This window comes from Hibiscus syriacus, unplaced genomic scaffold, assembly GCF_006381635.1.
Source record: "Hibiscus syriacus cultivar Baekdansim isolate YM2019G1 unplaced genomic scaffold, ASM638163v2 tig00110332_pilon, whole genome shotgun sequence".
NCBI lineage: Eukaryota > Viridiplantae > Streptophyta > Magnoliopsida > Malvales > Malvaceae > Hibiscus > Hibiscus syriacus.
This window is the reverse complement of record NW_024062688.1, coordinates 1981668-2004244: the sequence shown is the minus strand read 5'-3', so window position 1 is coordinate 2004244 and position 22577 is coordinate 1981668. Positions and strand designations below refer to the sequence as shown.

Genomic DNA, 22577 nt, shown 5'->3' with positions numbered 1-22577 from the left:
GGATTTGAGAGCAACTCCAATGTTTTTCTTCTTCTCCTTCTCCTTTGGTGTCTCTTCAATCTTTTCGAGGTCCACCTTATCTTCAAGCATCATTTCATGAGTGAGGAGTGAACCGATTAGCTCTTCAAGAGTTAAGGATGTTAGATCCTTAGACTCGATGATTGCCGTCTTCTTTGATTGCCATAATTTTGGAATGGAGTAAACTAACTTCCTCACAAGTTTTTTATTTGAAATGATCTCTCCATATGATTTGAAACCATTGACAATCGTTAAGAATCTATCCGTCATAGCTTTGATATCTTCATTTGGTTTCATTCTGAAATTTTCATAGCTATGAGTTAGAATACTAATTTTAGATTTCTTTACCTCATCGGTACCTTTATGAGTGACTTGAAGTTTGTCCCATATTTCTTTGGCGGTTGTACAAGATGAAACTCTTCCGTATTCATCTGGTCCAAGAGAACAAAATATAATATGTATGGCTTTGGAGTTGAGATGGAACATTTTTGTCTCTCATTCACTCCATAATCTTGGATGAGTGAGAGGCTTGAAGTATCCTTCTTATACGACATTCCATGCTCCCATGTCACTTGCTTGAATGAAGTACATCATTCTATTTTTCCAATAGGCATAGTTAGCCCCATTGAAGAAAGGAGGCTTGTTGACGGGCATCGAATCGAGACCGGAGTCGAAGTTTGAAGTAGAGGCCATTGATGACTTTGATTATCGATGTAACTCTTCTCGAATCGACTCAAGAGGCGATTAAACCTTCAAATGAGTTAGGCTCTGATACCAATTGTTGAGTTAATCGATTGATGAATATGGCCAAGAGGGGGGTGAATTGGCAAATAAAATTTTGGTGGAAGCTTTTGTAGAAAATTGAAAGAAATTTGCACAGCGATTTAGAGTGGTTCGACTTTCTCAACCAAAGTCTACGTCTACTACCTTAGCTATCCACACTAAGGATTTTCCACAAATTCACTAATTTATCTTTCTTTTGAGGACAAAGAGTAACCTTACAAACCCTCAAAAATTATACCCCAAATTCTTGAGAACACTCTCTCCCAAAGAGAACAATACAAATTTGCAAACTTACAAGGAAATCCTCACAAGGTATATTGTTTGCACAATTTTAGAACAAAGAAAAGAACACTCAAGAATGAATACAATTGAGCACAATAAGTGTTCTTGAAAGCAAAATGAATATTGAATGAAAAATAGGCTTGAAATACTCAAACTTGAGGTTTGATGCTTTCTTTTTGATTCTCTCTTGATTCTAGTTGCTTGATATTTTCTACTTCTTGATCAATGGCTTCTAAGCTTGCTTAAATACACCTTGAATCACTTCTGAACATTGGGAATCATTAATGAAGTTTTTGGAGCAGTGTAAGTGTGAAAATAATTAATATTTTTGCTTGGAGCGTGGGGGGAATCGATACCCCTAATGGGGAATCGGTTCCCTAAGTGTAAAATTCAAATATTTCGACCGTTGAATAGTAGGGGGAATCGGTACCCCCTGGGGCGAATCGGTTCCCTCCGAGCATACTGGAATTCTCGGAGCCAAACCATTCAGGGGGAATCGGTACCCCCTTGGGGGGGAATCAGTTCCCTCTGAGAAATCTGGAATTTTTGGCTTTAAAATGGTTTGAAATATTTTGTAAAATCATTTTTGAAATTATTTTAAGATTAAAACTTAATTTTACACTTGAGTAAGGATTTAAAATGAACTTTGAAATACTTTGAGTAATATTTTGATATTCGATTTAATATATCAAATATGCTTAGAAAAATCATTTTCAAAATTAAAATTCTTTTAATTTAATTTTTTATATCGAAACATCAAAATATTTTCAACATAAGTGTATTCCAAACAAAATTTAGCTTTAAGAACTTGACACTTAAACAAAATTGAATTTCAACAGAGTAACAAACATGTTAGTAGCACATGAAATTCAATGTATCCAAGTCTAAAATACTTTATGCAATACCAATTATTGAATTTAAGATCATATACATAAAGTTTTCCAAAAATGTTATGCATTTGAAAATTTTTGATATCAATTGTTAGAGGTATATCTTTTGCATTTTAAATCACATGCATAAACATTTAATTTTAGGTCAAAAATTTAAAATTTATAAAATCAAAAACCTTTGAAAAGTTTATATCAATTGTTAGAGAGATATTATTTGCATTAAAACCAATTTTGACCAAAATTGAAGCACACCGGGGGACTCTTCTTTTTGGTTGATTCATGTTTCACTTCATTGGAAATCATGAATCTCTTGAGTTCTTTCAAGAGCTTGACCATCTCTTCTTCTTGTTCATCATCGTCTTCATCCACCTCATCACTTGAATCTTGATAGTATTCATTAATATCTACCTCTTTCTTCTTTTTCTTCTTTTTCTTCTCTTCATTTTCTTCATATTCCTTCAACATCATCTCATGAGTGAGAAAAGAACCAATCAATTCATCGAGAGTGAGAGACTTTAGGTCTCTAGTTTCGATAATGGCGGTCTTCTTCGATTGCCACAAACTTGGAAGAGATTATATCATCTTCCTTACAAGTTTCTCGTTAGGGATTGTTTCTCCAAATCCTCTGAGACCGTTGAAAATCACAGAAAATCTATCCGTCATAGCTTTGATGTCTTCATCGGGTTTCATCTTGAAGTTCTCGTAGTTATGGTTGAGAAGATTTTTCTTTGATTCCCTCACTTCATCGGTTCCTTCATGAATGACTTGGAGCTTATCCCAAATCTCTTTGACACTAGATGAAGATGAGATTCTTCTATATTCATTTGGGCCTAAAACACACAAGAGAATATGTATAGCCTTAGAATTAAGCTGGAAATTTTTCTACTATTCTTTGCTCCATTGAAGAAGGGTGGCTTGTTGACCGGTTGTGAATCCATAATAGGTATATCTTCAAGGTAATAAGCACCGGAGGTTGAAGCCATTTCTTTGTCGGTTGCGTCGGAAATTGGTAGAGCTTCTTCAAGGATCGTCTCAAGGATGTTAAGCCTTCTAACGAGTTAGGCTCTGATGCCAATTGTTGGGATTTTTCGGAAGCTCAAATCGACAACCGAAAGATTTTGCAAAGAGGGGTCGGAACGATTTTAATGTTTAGGGAGTAAGGAGATTGAAAGATAGAGAATTGCACAATGATTTATAGTGTTCGACTTTCTCAAACAAAGTCTACGTCCACTACCTTAGCTCTTCACCAAGGATTTCCAACAAATTCACTAATTTGTGCTTTTTTTAGGACAAAGAGTAACCTTACAACTCCCTAGTTTTTCACAGGTTAAACTAGAACATTTCCCCTAGCCTTTATAAGGTTTAGCTAGAACCAAAACCCTTTTACAAAAAGATAAAAGATGTAAACAAGAAAACCTCTCTAAGGTAGGTGTTTACAAGATTGAGCTCACAAGAACAAAATATTTACAAGAGAAATATGGAATAAGAATGAAAAACTCTTCTCTTGTGTTTGATTGTTTGGATAGTTGTTCTCTTGCTTCTTCAAGTGTCCTTAGCTTGTATTTATAGCTTGGAATGTGTTTGATGTTGTATATAGCCGTTGGGGATGTTTTGGAGTCGTTTGGGGATGTTTTTTCTACTCAAAAAGGCTACCCATAACATGGTGCATTGGTGCACTATCATGGTGCATCGATACCCCTTAATTAAATTCAAATAAACTAGTCATTACTAGTCGTTGCAGCCTTGGTGCATGGATACACATCAGTGTGCATCGATGCACTAATTGTATTTGGTGTTTGAGTGCATGGATGCACTGCATGGTGCATCGATGCACTAGTGGCAGGTGCATGGATGCACTGCAGGGGTGCATGGATGCACTTTGACACTCTTTAGCATTTTTTCTCAAATCTGAATTTAATGGACTTTGAATTATTTTTGAAACCTTTTTAAAAATTTGATTAAATTCAATTCAAGTCCAAAAACATTTTTTCTTCAAATTTGTTATATCAAAACATAATTCAACATACTTTAATAATACACTACAACAAAACATATTTTTAACGGCACATTTAGCGGCATTTTAAAAGTAAGTTCCACTAATTTTATACATATCATGGCGTTTTTGGTTAAACGCCACAAAATGGTAACATTAGCGACGTTTGTGGAAAAATACCATAAAAACTCGTACTTTAGTGGCGTTTTAAAAAAATGCCGCAATAAAGGTAATATATAGTGGCATTTTTATTAAATGTTGTAACTTGCCAGTATATAATAGCGTTTGAAATTACAAACGTCACAACTTTTTAGTCTTTTATCATTTTCAACCCTTAAGCCTTTTTTCATTTTTTTCATTAACCTATTTCTCTCAAAAGTTTCCATCGTTTACTCTACCCATGAAGTTACAACAATCTAATTCCATTTATAGATTTTGAGGGTAGATGGGAGGACCACCTGCCGTTAGTGGAGTTCACATACAACAACATTTTTCAGTCAAACATTCAGATGGCTCCATATGAGGCCTTATATGGGCACTAGTGTAGAACTCCAATATATTGGACAAAGCTCAATAAGGGTAAGATAATGTGTCCAGACTCGATTAGATAAAACAAAGAGAAGGTTCGATTAATTTAGAGTCGGTTGAGAAAAGCCTCAAATAGACAAAGATCCTACACAAATCTAAAGCGTAAAGATATAGAGTTCAAAATAGGGGATAAGATATTCCTTAAGGTTTCCCCATGGAAGAAACATGGAAGAAAGTACTTCGCTTTGGGCGTAAGAGAAGTTGACCCCACGTTTCATAGGACCTTACAAGGTTTTAGAGAGAGTTGGACATGTACTTACCGATTGGACTTACCACCAGAGTTAGAGCACATCCAATTTGTGTTCCATGTTTCCATGCTTAGGAGATACCGTTTCGATCCATCTCACGTCATACCCCTAGAATAGATTAAGGTTAACCCAAACATGACCTTTGAGGAAGAAAAGATAAGTATTTTAGCAAGAGAGATAAATGAGTTAAAGAACAAGATAATTCTTTTAGTGAAGGTGTTGTGGAGGGACCATGGTGTTGAGGAAGTAACTTGGGAAATCGAGGAGGACATGCAACTCCGGTACCCTCACCTCTTCTATCTAGGAAAATTTCAAGGAAAAAATTTCTTTCTAGGAAGAGAAAGTTTTAACACCCCGAATCCCGGGTTAATAGTTTCGGGTCAACCCGAGTGAGCCTTAGGATAAATACATTAGCATTATGGAAAGTCATGAACCAAGTAGGTTTTAGATTTGGGCTTGGTAGGGCTCAATAGGGCTTAAAAAGGACTTTTTTAATCTTAAGACAAAAGAGGAAGGACTAAAAGTGTGAATAACCTCTTATTTAGAATCAAAGGCTGAAAATCATTAAGTGTGGGTGGTGTTACCATGCAACATGTCTCCCTCCCTCATTTCCCAAAAGTTGTATTCTATCTCTTTCAAAGTTTTTCTCTTCATCTTTTTTTTTTATTTCCCCAAAAGGCACTAGCTTTATTATCCAATCTCACCAGCTTGATTCAGCAAGGTAAGAGTTGTAATCCTATCTTTCCTAGTATCATTTCAAACCTTCAATCTCCTCATTTCCTCTTGGTATCCAAAATGTGGGTTTTAGTGGGGTTTAGAATTCTATAGTAAGCCAACCCGTTTTTGAGGATTTCAAGACTTAGAAATGGTTTGATCTTTTCTTAAACTTTAAATCCAACTACTAACACTTATGCTTGATTTTTTACTAGTGAGAGAAGTTGGAGAAATCTTCAAAGCTATGGGAAAGGAGAAGCTCACTCTTGGTTGAACTTTAGATGTTTCCATCTTAAGACATCAAAATAACTCACTTTTAACGCAACTCCACCACATGTATCTCATTAGACGTGTTTTGGTAGGTTGCATGAGTTATGAAGTATGTTCATGGTAGAATTAAAACAAAGTATGTTTTCCAGCATATTTATGGACTCTTTATGACCCCTATACTCATACATAACTCTTAAATAATGTTTGGGGACATCAATAAGATGTTTGGGAGTGTAGGGAAGTCATTTTCATACCTAAAATAAGGTATTTATAGGCATGAGCATCGTTACTAGAAGAATGTTACCGATATTGTTCTTCAGAAGCTAAAAACGAAGGGATTTTAGGATAAAAGCATGGATACTCCTTCAAGGATATCAATACTGTAGGTAGGGTATCGATACTCGTAGAGTGGTATCAATACCAAGTTCACTTAGCAGATTCCATTATACAATTTTAGTATCGATACTCATGTATGGGTACTAATACATATGTATTTTTTAAAACATCGAAACCAAATTTGGTATCGATACCCCATACCGAAAGTATCGATACTCCATATCGAGTATTGATACCAACCCTTTGTCATAAGTTTTAAATAAGTCAGTAGTATCTATAATAGAGGTTAGTATCGATATCCAGATTCTAGTATCGATACTAAATTCTTAGTATCGGTACCCACAAATAGTTTTGGGTAAGGAACCCAAGAGCTTTAAGGGGTAGAACTAGGGGACCTAATTACTCTATAATCCAATGAAATAAAACTACAAGTTAGAACAATAATAAACATAGGGCAACTAGAAACAATAACAACTAGGATACATAAAACTAGTCTTGTTTGACGCTCAGGAAACAATCAAGACACCCAAGTCTTTTTAGTAGAATACGACAGTCATTTGGATATCCAAGTTAGTGCCAAGGCACTTCAGTAGCTGACTGGGCGCAGATGCCCCAACACTCGATGGAGTAAGTTGGTCGGGTATGTTTTTTATGCAACTCCGGATCTCACCCGAATACCCAATGGTATTTCAAAAAGGCTAGAGGGGTGTTGAGCTTCGAGATGCAGAACTCTAAGCCAAACTATGATGCCTACCTCAACATGACAGTTTAGTATATTCATGTTTTCATACCCATGCCTCTAGCATGCACATATAGTGAATGAATAAAGTATAGTACAATTAGTAGCGAAGCACTGAGCTCGTAAGCTCAACATTTATAATATGTTTTCGTGCGTAGGTTCTTAGAGGATCAATCGAGGAGCATTATTGTCGCCTATAGTTCCAACTCAGCAGAGATTTCAGAGTACGTCTTGATTACCATTAGAGGGCATGTACCATTGTATACCCTATATTTATTCACTCGTAACTCCATATATTAAACTCAATATTTTATTTTAAACTCAGTGTATTATTTTGAGATGTTTTGTGAGCTCCCCGTACTTGTTAAACAGATTTATTATGTTTTATTTACTTTCCAATGGATGACGTTTTATATAATGATTTACAACATTTTAAAAGAAAATTTTAGGTTAGCCACTTCAGTGGTTCCATGTGACATCATTATCTAATAATCTTCGGATCGGACTGGATTAGGATATTACAGTCGTACTTTTTCCCGGATAACAAACACCACAATTAGCTTCTCATTTGATGATTTTACTTTCAAGGTTCACAAATCTCTCTTGAAAGCTTTCTATTTTCTATTTTCGTTTTACTCAAAATAAATCCAATCGTCTACTCTGAATCATATCAGTGGCATGATTGAAAGTGGAAAAACGATATCTCGCTCTTAGTTCCAATCTCAAAAGAAATCCGCTACTCCCCCTCTTGTTTGTGTAGCTGCATTATTTCCTATTCTTATTTTCAGAATCTAATCTTCTTTCTTCTCAGGTATTTCTTCTCCGTTTTTGATTGATTTTTTTCTTTTATCACTTATTTTTGTATATTGTTTAATTTATTATTGGTTTTCAAGTCCTATTAACAAAAACATAGATCTTAGTAAAGAACAAGTGTATGTATTAGATCTCAATCTCTATGAAGTCACTATTTTAGCCAAATATGCGTTCAACAATGCGTGGTTAGTTCTTTTCCTATAATAGTTTTAAGCATCTATTTATTTTCATTAGATTTTTTTTTTGCCATAAGCTCAAGACAAAATATTTAAGTCTTGTACACCAATCCTTCTCTTCCAATGATTTTATTATCTACAACCATTATTATTTTTTATCTTGCTTTCAACTATTTACCTTGTTCTTTGGATCTTTTATATCAACTTAAATGCAAATATCCTCTTTTATAACTATGTTTTATCTTGGCTTACTATACATCTAGCTTGTCAATTGAGTCTGATAAAATATCTTCTCTTTTCTACACAATTGCTTCCTTTCCACACTCATTCTTTGGCTTTTACTTTGCTCGGTAAGTTACCATTTTCACTTTTTTAATAGCTTTTGCGAGGGGATTTAAATTGTGAAGTCTGTACTTTGAATTCTAATAATACATTCAACATGTTCGATGAAATATCATTGTGAAAGAAATGCAGTGGGTGGACATACATCTTTATTGTCCACAACTTAAATCAAGAAAAAAATCAATGTAAAACGTCATGATAAAACATGCAAAGAGTAAAAATGACATTTTAAAAATTAGAACATTTTGAATTACCAATGCTCATTGCTTCGTTCAACTTAAGATTGAAGTTGGATGCGTGATAATATATTGTCAAGCCCTTGGGGATTCTAATTCCGGAGCGCACAACCTTAGTCGTCTTGGAACACTTCTTAGATGGTTTGGCTGTTAAGTAAGCCCGAAAACATTAAGAAAACTTAGTAAAAACGCGAAAATACAAAGAACTAGAAATGAGATGACTCTCAAAGAACAAGAAGAGAGAATTGAGTAAATGCTATGTATTACTCAAAAATGAAGTGATTACAAATGAGGTGGGGAGGACTGAAAACATTAAGTATGAAAACTTCGTAGTTGGCTTGAAGACACTAGATAATCTTGGAGATTTTGTCGTGATACTGTAAATTTCATCATTGATGGGAAAATAATTCGTAGAGTATATTATTTTGGGAATTAATATTTTCCAAATGCATTATTTGGGTCATTTTGCCTCTTTAGGTAAAATGGCCAGAATAATGTACTTGAGAATATTTTATAAATATATTTGGTATTATTTGGGTCATTTTGCCTAGATAAAGGTAAAATCATATGATATGCATGTATGCATGTATGTGTTTGTATTATAAAAGCTATCAGACTTTGGCAAAAGTACCCAGATAACGCTACAGGGAGTGTTTAATTCCCAAACTAATGTGCTCATCCGATTAATTCCTCAAATGAGGTGTTTTCTACAGTATATTTGGGATCTCTCGACGTCTTCAGGGTTGAACCAGATTTTTTTGGCGTCTTGCTTGGGATCTCCCGACGTCTTCAAGCGTCTTATTTGAGATCTCTCGGCGTCTTGAGGGTGTTGGATTGTTTATGGAAATCCAGGCGTCTTTAAGTTATCAAGAAAAAAATTTGGCCTTTTTACACAAATATCACCTTAACATAAACTAATTACTTGTTAGACACTGTTTAAGAATATTTTACAGATTTAGCAAAATTTTAAGAATACCATTTTAAATAATATAAAAAAATTTAATATTTTATAAATTTATTTAATTATACAATATTTTAAAATTATTATTTTAAAATATAACACAAGACATACACATCTTTTAGGATGGACTTATAAACTTCGATCTTACAACGTACGAGATTCATGATAAAAGACACTTTTCTTTTCAATAAATTTGTGTAAAATACACTTCTCGATATATTATATGTAAATATATGTTAACTATTTTTTTATTTAATTTAAATTTAAGTTGTATATAATTTTGAAATATTTTTTCTTTTTTTCTAGACACCCATAAAATAATAACACGACAATAACGATTTAATGATTTATAAATATTAAATTAAATTGAAATTTAATATTAAGTTGTACAAAACTAAAAACTTATATATTTTATCATACATTATACTAAAGTTCGGTATATTTTTGACCGATACTTTTTGGTGTTAAAATATTATTGTAAAAAGAAAAGAGAATGGACTACAATGGAAACATCATTAAGTGGTGTGCCACTAATATTTTAGGTGAATTATGTACTGAGTAAACTTATATAAAATTTATAAAAATTTTATAAAAAGTATTTAAAAATTTGCTAGATCCGTAAAATATTCTTAAACAGTGTCTAACAAGTAATTAATTTATATTAAGGTGATATTTGTGTAAAAAGGCCAAATTCTTTCAAAACAATCCAACACCCACCTGGAGCTCCAAAGCAAGACGTCAAAAAAATCTGATTCAACCCTGAAGACGTCGAAAAATCCTAAATCTACTGTAGAAAATACCTCATTTGAGAAATTAATCGGATGAGCACGTTAGTTTGAGAATTAAACACTCCCTCTAGCGTTATCTGAGCACTTTTGCCATCAGACTTTACCAGATATATATTTCGTTTCCTTTAACTTTATGGAACTCTAAGGAAGCTTTCCAAATCAAAAATATATCTTTTGAAGCATGATTGCTTAGTTGGACTAGCCTTTTGCTTAAAAATCTTATAAAATATACAATTCTTTCTTTTATCTACATATTTGCTTTTTTGGGAACTTATTTTTATTAGAACTACTCGATCTTTATGAACAGATAAAAAAATCTCTTTTTTCAGAAAAAAATAATATAAACCTCCGGATTCAAAATTTGGATTAATTAATTTTTGTTAAAAGACAGTATTCAACAAATATATTGTTTGATTTTTTTTTCATTTCTGGCTGCGACTTTTGTTGTAATATTTATAAACACAAACATTAGATAGAATTAGGGCTAACGAAAAGTTGGCTATTCACTTAATCGTTCTGGACTATTTGATTTTATAATTTGTTAAGATGAATTTTGTCGGTCGATATTAATTGTGAACTTTTATAACTGAACTGAATGAATATAAAATAAAAAAAAAGATTAAATATCAGAAGGAATAAAAAATTTATAAGAATTTAATAAATATTTGGCATATATTCAAACTATTAAAGTCGTAAAGTGCTTTGGCACTAAAAAGTGAGAAGATCAAAACTCTTCCCATTTCTTCTTAATTTCTTAAAGTCCTGAACTTGTTTATCGTGTGAAAGAAGTAGAGGCAAATAACTTCCTTTATAATTAGTAGTTGTGGTGGAAAGGTGGGTGAAGTGTCAGAGAGTGACATTTTGTCCACAAAAGGGAACATGATTTTGCACCATAATACCTTGTATTGGTGACACCTTGCATGGCAAAAAAAGCAACACAGACACAGACCATTTAACGGTGATCCTAAATTCCAACCGGACAAAAGTTTATTTGTTAGGTTGGCTGTCTACATTCAACTATTATGATCTATCTGTCTTTGAACCCACAATTTTCTAGTTTGCTTTATTCTCCACATGTGGCACGCCATGCATACCATCAGCTTTGCCATCTTCATAACCTGCCAGTTCCCCATTATTCAACTTGTTCAATCAGAATCTAAATTGATTCCAACTTAAAACGATACTAATATAAAATTATTCAAATTGATATTTTAAAATAATCTGAATTCGAATTGATTTAAATCTATAACAATCCGACTTCCCGCTTAAAAATTCGAAACTCTAAATTTATTTGAAGGCATTGGAGGAAGTTGTTGACCTGGTTTAGCAATAGTGACATAAGCCTATTTTATGAATATAATATTTTGATTATTATTATTATAATTTACATGCTTATTGTACATTAATATCATTGAATAATATTATTAATTATTCTAAATGTCCATAATCTATTATTATTGTGGGAACAATAATAAAATAAGACTGCTATGAAGTTCGATAAATATTCATAAGATGAATATGTGGATGAGATACAAATCAAATTTATATGTATTTGTTGAGAATAAATATTGGATCGACTCTTTTTTAGATTAATGCATGAATCAATATCATATGTTAATCTTTAACACTCACATCATTAAATTCTTAGTTTTGAAATTTCTACAATTCTCAACATGATAATTATTATGTTTTGACATAGTCAAATATTGTCTTTAATAAGACGATTATAAATGTTATACTTCAATATGACAAAAATTATATAGTGAGGTATTAGTGGTTAAGATGTAATTTGTCTCTCTGATCATAAGAAATATCTCAGGGTTCTCGCTGATTGAGATGGGAGAAATAATTGGTCGTGCTCAAATAAATTGATGAAGATAAATATAATTTGTTTAGTCAGTCCAATTGAACATCTAGAAATTGAAGATAAAACGATATAAAGTTAACGTTTTTCATACTTCGTATTCTATCAAGATATCATGAGATAAAATGATAATAACATGAGATATAATAAGGTTATTTTGGGTCATGAGTTTTTCATTTAACTTGTGTAATCATAATGTCTTGTTAGAGGTCGCTAATCACTTGTAGGGTTAAATATGATTTTATCTATCGTCAACGTTAACTTAACATATAGTATCACACAATAAAAACAAATAAGAATAATTGTAGTTATCACTCTCCATATAATTTAAGACGATGAGATTATTTTAAATTATAAAATAAAGGATTATTTATTATTTAGATTTTATTTTATTTAAGAGAAGATAAATTTTTTGTCTAATGGTGGCAAATATTTTATTTATTTATTATTTTCTAATTTGATTAGTAAATAATATTAAATAAAACTTCAAGTAGGATTTTGTTAAAATTTGAATTTTTTATTAAATAAGGGGTGTGATTTCAATTATTATTTATTTTAATTTTCTTAAAAAAACTAATAATTAAATTTAAAAAGATAGACTTAACCCTAAGTCTGATTAACTTGTATGCATAGATGATATATGCATACAGTTTTTTTTAGTTATTAGATTATTCAGTCGTCCTTAGAATAGAAGGAGTGTTTCATCCATTTGGAAAACCACTAAACATTTTTAGGAGAAACAATTTGGAATTAGTATTCCAATGAACTGTTCGTCACGTGGTTGTGTGTGGATATTTGTAGAGGATGATTATCTTTTAAAAAGACAATCAAAGATAACATAAAAGTATTGACAAATCAACCTAATTAAAATAATTTATCTATTGTCTTTCTCTTGATTAATATGATATACATGAGATCCTAAGAGATTTTGAGGAATAACTAAAACATTCTGTTGCTAATTGTTCTGATTAGATCAGATCATGTCCTTGAAATCTAACAGACCTGGAGGCAAATGGATAAGGGGGCAAACTTCAGTAAATAACAGAAGAGAACAAGATGCACGAGTTGAATATGTTGAGTTAGGTATGTTCGTGAATGGTGCTTAAAAGTTGATCTACGACGAGAAAGACGAACGTCAAGAAGCCTAGGCACAGACCGGTGTATGTGGAGTAAATGGTGGAAAAGCTTGAGTTTTAACATAGGTGAAAAGTATATTAAGGAAAGGTAAATTGAAAATTTATCCATAACTACTTTGGGTTTATAAAAAGGTCAATAATTAATATTTTATCTAAAGTATACGAGTTATAAGAAAAAATTAGGGTAAATTACACGTTTGTTGCCTAAACTATCATTTGTGATCCGTTTTAGTACCTAATTTTTTATTTTTATTTTCAAAACTATACCTAACGTTTAGTTTTTGTTTCATTTTAGTATTAGACCATTGAAAACTTAACGGACGGATTGACGTAGCATAGCTCATATGGATGAACGAGCAATTTGAATAGTGGACCACGAGAGAATGTCGAGTCAACCAATATAGTTCAATTTCAGGTCCATCGAACAATAGATCATAGAGATCGAGTATGAAAAAAATCAAAGATTCTATCATTGATTTGAGGAGATTAAGGTGTTTTTCCGGTGAAACAAAGGCCATAATCATGTTTAGGAGATTGGAAAGGCACATACCAGAAAGTGTGTTCATCGATCGACGGATGTGACGACCGACAGGGCCATCCGTTAAATATTTAACGGTGAAGCACTAAATTGAAACAAAACTAAATGTAAGGTATCATTTTGAAAAATAATGAAAGTTTATATACTAAAATGAATCAAAACTGATAGTATATGTATTAAACACATAGTTTATCCTAAAGATAATTTTTTTTACTAACGTTTCATATCATAAAATTAACAACATTCAACATTCTATTGACCAAAACTTATATAATAATAACGTGAATAACCAAAACTTAACTTTTTTGAAATTGGTGAGCAAAAATATACAAATATAAAAGATAAATGACCATTCAAATAGATTATCCTTTGCTAAAAATATTAGTCCATTATCCGAGATTAGCAATTGTGATCTATTAGGAGGACAATAACCCATCTGCATCAACTTTGATGCTTTGAAGTGAGGGATTCACCATCACCATAGATGCCTTCAAGCATATTTTTGAAAATGCGCACAAGCTTCCTCGTAACGTTTCTCAAGAATGACTGGGACAAAGATTTGACATATAAACCTTAACTACTAATATACATATATACGAGTGTGGTGAAGAATACAGTCGTGTGCATCAAAAGCACTAAAACTTCATGTCTTAACTATATATGTGTTAGTACGGGAAGTCCGTTACACATTGTGGAACTCAGAATGACAAGAATTATATACAAATATCACAGATATTATCTTCGATCATTGTCAAAATCAAACAAACTTATTGTAGGCGTAGCCATTGACATCTACCACTTCAAGGCCATTAGTATCACTAGAAGCTTGCCAGATGAAATGAAATATCACGTCCATATCACTTTTTTTTTTACCATAATCGATGCATGATAGGGCATCATAGTCGCAACCATGAGGAAGAACTACAGATATTGCATGCAATTTCAAGTTATGAGCATGAGCTACCATCAATGGTTTGGAAGTGTTGTCTGCTGGGTTACGGGGATTTTCTTGGAGTTAAGTGGCAGATTTTGTTGATGCTTTAGTACTTGGCTCACCTCCTGTATGTATTGTGGTAAACAAAAAACCTGAAATCTGGATGATTCACTTGCAAAAGCCGAAGCCAATTATCAGCAGCTCGTAAGAGGGAATTAGCTTTTTGAGATTCATTAACCTCATCAGGATTCCAAAATGAAACTTTGAACTTATAGAAAGAAAGTCCAAATGTTGGTAACGGTATCTTTAAGGACATGTTACCACCATGAAACTCCCAGACATTAAAGGGGAACCCATCCAGGGTGATGCCTGTACCTGCTCCAAAATATATCAATAAAACATTGTACAATGCGTCTGCTGGAAACAATACAAATAAGCAACCATACAAGAGATGACTACCTGGTGGCGGTGTAGACAGAGAGTGATAGGTTAAAAAGCAGGCATCCAGATTTTGCAGAGTTGGTCCCATTGGTATCCTATATATAGGATACCTTCATTTAAGAAAAAAACGTCAGATATAATCGGGTTTAAAATCACAATAGCAATAAGCAAGATCTGAATAACTTTTACAAGAAAGAAAACAATACATACCATGCCACAGAAATCCAACTTGAAGGTGAAAGATCACATCTCTTGTACGTCTTTAGTGACGGAAATCGAGATGCCAGAACTGCAATCTGCAGGAAGCATTGTAATTAGAGAGAGCAAAATAACTGACAAATGATAATGTAACAAATGACAATGGAATTAACCTTATCAGACAATGGCTCACGACTAAATGGTTGATCATGTTCTAAATATTCAAATATAAGCTGCTGACCAGGAGTACAACTATCATTTTCATCACTTGATGAACCCCCAAAGGATCTATTCCTAATTGACAGTCTTGTCAATTTCTCGATATTCGAATCTGCAACCTTCAGCTGACTCCGAGCCATCTGGAAAACATTGCTAGCTCTTCTTCCCATTCCACAATCGCTGTTGCTACTGTCACTGCTTGTGTCCCTAGATGACTCGGTATCACTCTCCTCACCAGGCCTCCTGAAATGAAATAACACAACAAGAAGCAATAAATCTAGCACTTCAAGCACGGATTAAAATTAATGATTTACAGCTCAAGAGAACTCATCACTTTGCTCTTCAACCTCTATTCATCTCACTAAGATTATGGACCATACAACAGAGAGTTAAAGCAAATCAGCAAAAAAATGGAATAATACAACACAACCTAGATTATATCGACTGTCAAGCAAATTTGAGAATGGCTTCACAACTCACAAGCCAATAAATCTTACTCTAATAATCCAATTGCAGATTCTTACTTAACCACAAAAGGATCCAAAAGCCGTTGACTGCCATAAAAAATTTCTAAGTCAAGAAATGCACTAAAATGATTACATAGATTATAGTTAACAACTGAACAACTTTACCACAGTCTCGTGGAGGGTCTCAATGGGTCTATATACAGTTGAATCCCAGACAAGTAAGGAACATAGTATTGTATTACAGAGTCACTTCCATTCAACAAAAGTGGAACCCCAGCTCCATATGCACTCCATTCCTTAAAAGACTCCCACAAATCCTCAAGCACAAAATATGGTGAAGACTGCAGTCTGAGCTCTTGCTCTTTCCCTCTCCATCCTCTAATGCTGCTTGTCTACAGGATAATCAAAATAAAATTTCATCAATACAAGATTAATCAATAACTTCATATTTAACAAACCATTTGGGGAAAAGCAATTCACTATTTTATATTTATCAATAATCAACAATTGTTATTTGTCCGGGTTTCTGTTGCTACAAGAAAAAATTCAGCTTTACAACGTTTTCTACCACACATAATAATACAAATTTCTTCAATTTTCTGTTGGGTTTTGCTTGATAAGAAATTAAGGTTACGTAATGGCACTACTACAGCTAATTAGTAACTTAGGATAACCCTTAAAAAGGAAAAATATCAACATAAAAACGGAGAGGGCTGTAGTTTTTAATCAATCAAAGGAACACAGAAATTAAATATTGAACCAAAAAGCAGAAAATACAAGAAACAAACCGTGATTGATAAAGTAGGGTTGTCTTCGTTACCTTGGGAAAATATTGAACCGGAACCACAGGAGTCGTAAACTCCAAGAACCGATCCAAATTCGAGGAATTGTCATAATTCCTTTTATTATCCTTATTATTATTATTATTACTATTATTCAACGGCGATGAAGATGCATATGACAGAGCGCATTCCTCGCGATCCGTTCTCTTCTCCGTCGAACTCTTGGAAATCGACGGCTTTTCTTCCCGCTGCTGCATCTTCATCGCCATCTGTTGCTGTTGTTGTTTCCTCATCGGCGGCGGATTGTAAAACCGATTCTCACCGCGTCTGCTTCTCGCGATCGAAACACCACCAGAAACCGACATTGTACGGAACGGAAAAAGGGGGAAAGGATTAAGGAAATGAACTTTAAAACAAAAACAACACCGTTGAACAAAAAAAAAAGCGCTTCTGATTTCCCCCCCCCCCCCTCAGTCGTGGGGTAGGAGAGGTTAGTGGTGTCAGTATGTCTAGGGCTTCAAAGTGAATTAGGAGATGAAGTAAATTAAAAACATAAAGAAAAAAAACTAGGATTTTTAGTTGTTTGAGTTTGAGATGAATAATTTTTTTTACTTCATAAAATATTATTTATTAAAATAGTTTTTTATTTTTAAATCAGATAAACTGCATGAATGATCACTTACTTTTTATATTTGTACACTTTCACTCATTAAATTAAAAATATTAAATTTTGAATACATTATCATTTTATTAAGTTTTAGTCACTAAAATATTGAATATCGTTAATTTAATGATTTAGTACGTTAAAAAAGGTTTAATTTTTATTTTAACCCCTTAATTTTAGATAAAATATTAATTATAGGCCTTTTATAAATTCAAAGTAGTTTAGGGTAAAGTTTCAGTTTACCATTTTTAAAATATATTTTTCTTCACCAAACAAAAATCGTGGTGATAGACTTTCGTATACACAATTGTGACTGATGGTCGTTTTATTGTATTACTAAGGTGTTTTCTTTCATGTTTTAACACCAATCAACCTTACCAATCGACTCTATCAAGCCATTTGATAATTTGATGGGTTACGAGTTCCGTGGTTCAAGCTCAAAATCTTTCAATGGAGCAACAATATACAATTAAGTTTTCTGAAATAGCCCTCAATATGGTAGCAGACACCCATTTTCTTACGACATTCTCATTTGTGTCGATTACCACAATAATCACAAATAGGCACCTGAGGCAAACTCGAAGAACCACCTCGACTAACAGCTGGGGGTGGAGATGCTGCAGACTTGGAATTGATATTGCTCTTTTGAGGGGCCGAAGTACGAGTCCTCTTCCCAGGACGTGCAAAAGAATCAGTAGGGTCGGAAGACTTCTTAGGTCGCTCCCGATCAACACGATCTCTATCAGGAGCTAAGGCATTCACCTCCTCAGCATCTTTCGCTATGCTCTCTAGTACATCAAATATCTCATCCTGTTGGGTCACAACATGTCTACGCAACTCATATCTGAGTCCGAGAGCAAACTTGCAGCATCTATCTCTCTCTCAGTTGGAATCAGACTAATACCATATGTTAACAGCTTCAAGAATTCCATCTCGTACTCAGAGACTGACATATCTCCCTGCACCAAGTCCTGGAATTGTTGTTGTCTCTCAGCCAGGTAACGCTCCCCCAGAAAATGCTTCCTGAAGCGCTCTTTGAAGAAATCCCAAGTCAAACGATCGGCTGGGACACTACTGACTACATATTCCCACCAGGTGTGGGCATTCCCATCTAACATCGCAATTTCTCCCAGATATCTCTTAGATTGGTCCAAACCCAACTGATCCATCGTCTTTCCGTATCATGTAGCCAATCTTCAGCTTCAGTAGGAGCTCCTCCAATCGGACCTCAAAAATCCTGACCCTATTAGTATTCAGGGTTTGAGAAATCATAACCTCAAGAACAATTCCAACAGCTTTAACCGCACCCTGAATCAGTTGCAGAAACTGCCTACCGAAAGTCTCATCAAGCACCACTATCGTAAGCTCAGAACTAGAGTCGGGAGCTCCCCTGACAAGAGTTGACATATCTATCTCGGGTGTAGGTGGCGGGTCTATAGCAGTGTCATCAACCGGGTCAGAAAATCTAGCAGGTCGACCTCACTCACGGCTAGGCTGATGACCTTGTCTGACACTCATCGACAAGGATCTCTAATTCACTACATGAGGTAGACTTAAGGTTAGATTGGCACTAGAGTACTGTACACATTTAACTTTTAAAAACGAGTGACATGGCCTTACATAACTTTTGTAAAACATTTTCAAAATAGTTTAAAATTTTATGTGGGACCCATTTACAATTCGAGGTTTAAAAATCAAAAGCTTTGATACCAATAAAATGTAACCCCCTAGACCCAGCCTATACGTTTCGACTAAGTCTAGAAAATTACATTAAAAATTCTTAAAACATTTTTCCAAAAACATTATTCGATAATTTAAAACCATATTACAAATGACATTTATAAAAGTATAATAAATAACGATAAAAGTTTAACTCATAAATATAAAACTAAAAATGATTACGTAAAACCAAACATGTCACAAACCTGAATTATGGTAAAACAAGTATTAGTAGCAAAAGTAATTAAACATCATCATAATAAAATGAGCATGTCAAAATAAAGGCACATGCCACATAATTAAAAGCAATTCAGAAGATAAAAACATTACAACAAAAAGTTCTTCTATAATGTGTCAATCCTCCAAGTGCCTGATTCGGATGCCTATCCACAAGTATCTGGAAGGGGAGAAACAATTTGAAAAGTGAGCTAGGGCTTAGTGTGTCCCATTAGTGCAATAAAAACATAGTATGCAAAACCATCAAGTAAATATCATGGAAATCATGATAAAGCATAAGTTATTAAATCATATAGTATACCCTCCTCCCGTACACCATATGCAGTTTCCCATAATCGTATCCATAGGGCTTACCTTATACCCATTAAATATAAGGAGCCAACCTAAGGGAGTATCTTGGGGCCTGAAAGCCTACCCAAGAGTCGTCTTAGGTCCGTAAGGATTTACCAGCTTGATCAGAGCTAAACCTTCATACTCTAGCCTACCCAGATAATATCTCCATAAATAGTTCACATGACAAGCAGAATTTTCCATTATTCGTATTCAGCAAAATCATATCGTCTAGTGAAAACAAGTATTCAAATAACATGCATCATTCCATCATAGTTCATGAATCATCATCCATTGAATCATAAATTTCAGTAAAACATATATATCAAATAGGATAAAACAATCGGGTAGCACATAGGGAACACACCTCGTAAAATAGGGCACACAGTAAAAATACTGAGCACCGGCCTCGTCACGCTCTACTACAGTGCTCGAACCTAATTTATAGAAATCAAAGTTAATATCAAAGTAATATTTTAAATCGGGGTATTCAAAAAGTTCACGATTCATACGAGTGATTATTGGCTCCCGTGGCCTAACGGATCAAGAAGAGTTGGGTCAAGCTGGCGAGCGATCGGATAAGTCTCGTATACTTTCAAATAACAACAATTAATCAGTCCCAAGTCTTACTTTAATTTTTTTCGAAATTAAAACATTTAATTACATAAGTATATTTGGGTTTGACAGTCAATTTGGAGGCTTTCATGTTAGAATTTGGCAAAAACGACTTCAAAATTGGGCTCAGGATGTTATAAACATAAAATAGGATTTTTCAAAAAATTTGGCTTTTTGGTCAAAGTCAATGGTCTGACCGGTTAAAATCAATGGTCTGACCGGTTAAAATCAATGGTCTGACCGGTTAAAATCAACGGTCAACTCTGACCTAAGTCAACGGGTCAAGCAGGCGAGTTAGCTCTTCCCGAACCTGTTTCTAGAATTTTCTTAGACCAGCCGAAGACCCCCACGCACACTACCGGCGCGTGGCGGTATCCGGGACCCATTTCACCTGCAGAATTTTCCCAAAACAACAATGAACTCAAATTCACCCAAATTTAATCCAATAATATGCTCAAACCAAGCCAAAATTACTAAAAATCGATTGGTAACTTACCCACGCCGGCGATTGGCAACGGCGCGTCACCGGTGAATAAAACCAATCGGGTTTTGTTCGCACGACAACGGTGAATGCAGTGAAGGTGGTGGTGAGATGAAACAACGTCGGACGCTGTCGGAATCATCAGTGAAGATACCCTCGGCGACGATGGCTTTCAACGACTTTTTGATGGCCAATTCACGGGGAATAGCGTCGTTTCTCGATGAAGTTGGGGTTGGGTTTTGATCACCGTTCGACGGTGAGTATTTCGGTGGTCGTGGCTCGGGCTGGGGTAGTCGGATGGCGGCATATTTGGCCAGTAAATGAGTGATAATTTGGGGATTAGGGATTTGGTGTTTTGGGGGAATAGGGTTTATCCGGTAATAAAAATGGGAAAATTCATACTCTGGTCCCCAAATTCTCTAAAACTTCCTAAAATGGTCTGCTAGGTTTAATATTTTACAATATAATCCCTAAATTTTACCCAAATTAATTCTTTTATTTAAATTCAAATTTTCCTAAAAATTTGGGCTGTGACACTAATTCTTAAATGTTTAAAGAGTGCATGATTTTGTAATAGTGGTGAGAGCTATTCAATTACCATCGAGAAAGAGAAAGAAGAAGAAGCTTTCCCTCATCCGTAGCAGCCGCTGCCTTGCTTCCTTGCCTGGAAAGACAGGAAAAAGAGGGCGGGCAAACGATATACTATGGATATAGTTATGGTTTTGCAATAGGGGTGAGTATTCCATATACGGATATAGTTATGGACTAATTATTTACATCCACTTGAGTGTGTGCATATTTATGGTAATATAGAATGAATATAGTTATGGACCGGGTCTCTCACCACTTTAGGTTCATGTCTTGGAATTTCGTGTGAAACAGTCCTAGTTTAAAGCAAAAGATTTCATGAAGAAAAGTCTTTTTTTTTTCCAATATATATCTCAACATTGTAGGCAGGTAGAACCCAATTCATTTGCAATTTTATGTGTTTATTTTATTTGATGAAAGATGATACAACTCGAAGTGATTAAGTATAATGGAAATAAGGATGAGGAAACCCCGGTGACCATAGCATGCCACCGTTATTGGAAATAGCAAAGACAGTATTGGTAATTTGAAGAAGAAAAAGAAAACATGAGAATCTTAGTTGCAGACATCGGGGTTAGCCAAGAGGTAAGCTTCAACAGCCTTGTAAACTCCATCCATTCTTTGAATTTGTTCCTTAATTTCATCTTCGGTGAAGGTGGAATCACCAATGGTGAAGAACTTCATTGAGCTCTTGACAAGGGTCCCTTCACCTGCAGCTGCCAACTTGTTGTCGAAAGAGATTTTCTCAAGCTTGTCTCCCAAAGGCCCACCTTCGATCACACTGTAACTGTAGGTCAAATTGGCTTTGTCAACTGCATCAATATGGTGCTTCACATACTGGAATGGAACGCCTATATATGCAAATAAAGTTAAGTTTATTCACATCCAACACATAATTCGAAAAATCAAAGTGAGAATTAAACAAGTAACCTTCAGCAAAGTTGATCTTGACAAGAGTTCCAGGGCCACCATTACCCTGGAGTTCAACACTCTTGACTGCATGAGGGGCAGCCTTGGGGAAAAGCTTGTCGGCTTCAAAAGTAATGGCTTTGAAAAGCCTGGCTGCGGAGATTGGAGAGGTAGTCTCAAACTCATAACTCACAACACCCATTCTTCTAAATTAATTGCGAGTTTGAAGGGTCTTTTTTTTAGCTAAAAACAAGAGACAAGTTGGACGATTGAGCTGT

At 34.3% G+C, this 22577-nt stretch overlaps 2 protein-coding genes across 3 annotated transcripts; both read right to left on the bottom strand.

Annotated features, from left to right (window-relative positions):
* Positions 1–9187: 9187 nt before the first annotated feature.
* LOC120119381 (major pollen allergen Aln g 1-like) lies at positions 9188–22577 on the bottom strand. Of its 2 annotated transcripts, XM_039139187.1 has the most exons (4): positions 22321–22577; positions 21950–22241; positions 20300–20305; positions 9188–9197 (listed from the first exon to the last, which is right to left on the bottom strand). In XM_039139187.1, exons 1-3 carry the CDS (start codon positions 22499–22501, stop codon positions 20302–20304), a joined length of 477 nt encoding a protein of 158 aa, XP_038995118.1. In that variant the 5' UTR covers positions 22502–22577; the 3' UTR covers positions 9188–9197; positions 20300–20301. The 2 variants fall into 2 exon arrangements, with proteins under 2 accessions (XP_038995118.1, XP_038995116.1); XM_039139185.1 differs by lacking the exons at positions 9188–9197; positions 20300–20305 and having other exon boundaries at positions 21771–22241.
* LOC120119380 lies at positions 14394–17282 on the bottom strand. The gene is made up of 6 exons (XM_039139184.1): positions 16795–17282; positions 16140–16366; positions 15462–15750; positions 15301–15386; positions 15109–15200; positions 14394–15024 (listed from the first exon to the last, which is right to left on the bottom strand). The coding sequence occupies exons 1-6, from the start codon at positions 17119–17121 to the stop codon at positions 14768–14770; spliced, it is 1278 nt and encodes a 425-aa protein (XP_038995115.1). The 5' UTR covers positions 17122–17282; the 3' UTR covers positions 14394–14767.

What these genes read in the sequence shown, in the direction of transcription:
- LOC120119380 (XM_039139184.1), bottom strand. Translation starts at nt 17,121, where the DNA reads ATGTCGGTTTCTGGTGGTGTTTCGATCGCGAGAAGCAGACGCGGTGAG. An exon ending in CGGTTCAATATTTTCCCAAG is followed by an intron (nt 16,367 to 16,794) that starts GTAACGAAGACA and finishes ATTATCCTGTAG; the next exon opens with ACAAGCAGCATTAGAGGATG. An exon ending in AGACCCTCCACGAGACTGTG is followed by an intron (nt 15,751 to 16,139) that starts GTAAAGTTGTTC and finishes ATTTCATTTCAG; the next exon opens with GAGGCCTGGTGAGGAGAGTG.
- LOC120119381 (XM_039139187.1), bottom strand. Translation starts at nt 22,501, where the DNA reads ATGGGTGTTGTGAGTTATGAGTTTGAGACTACCTCTCCAATCTCCGCA. An exon ending in CAAGATCAACTTTGCTGAAG is followed by an intron (nt 22,242 to 22,320) that starts GTTACTTGTTTA and finishes TTGCATATATAG; the next exon opens with GCGTTCCATTCCAGTATGTG.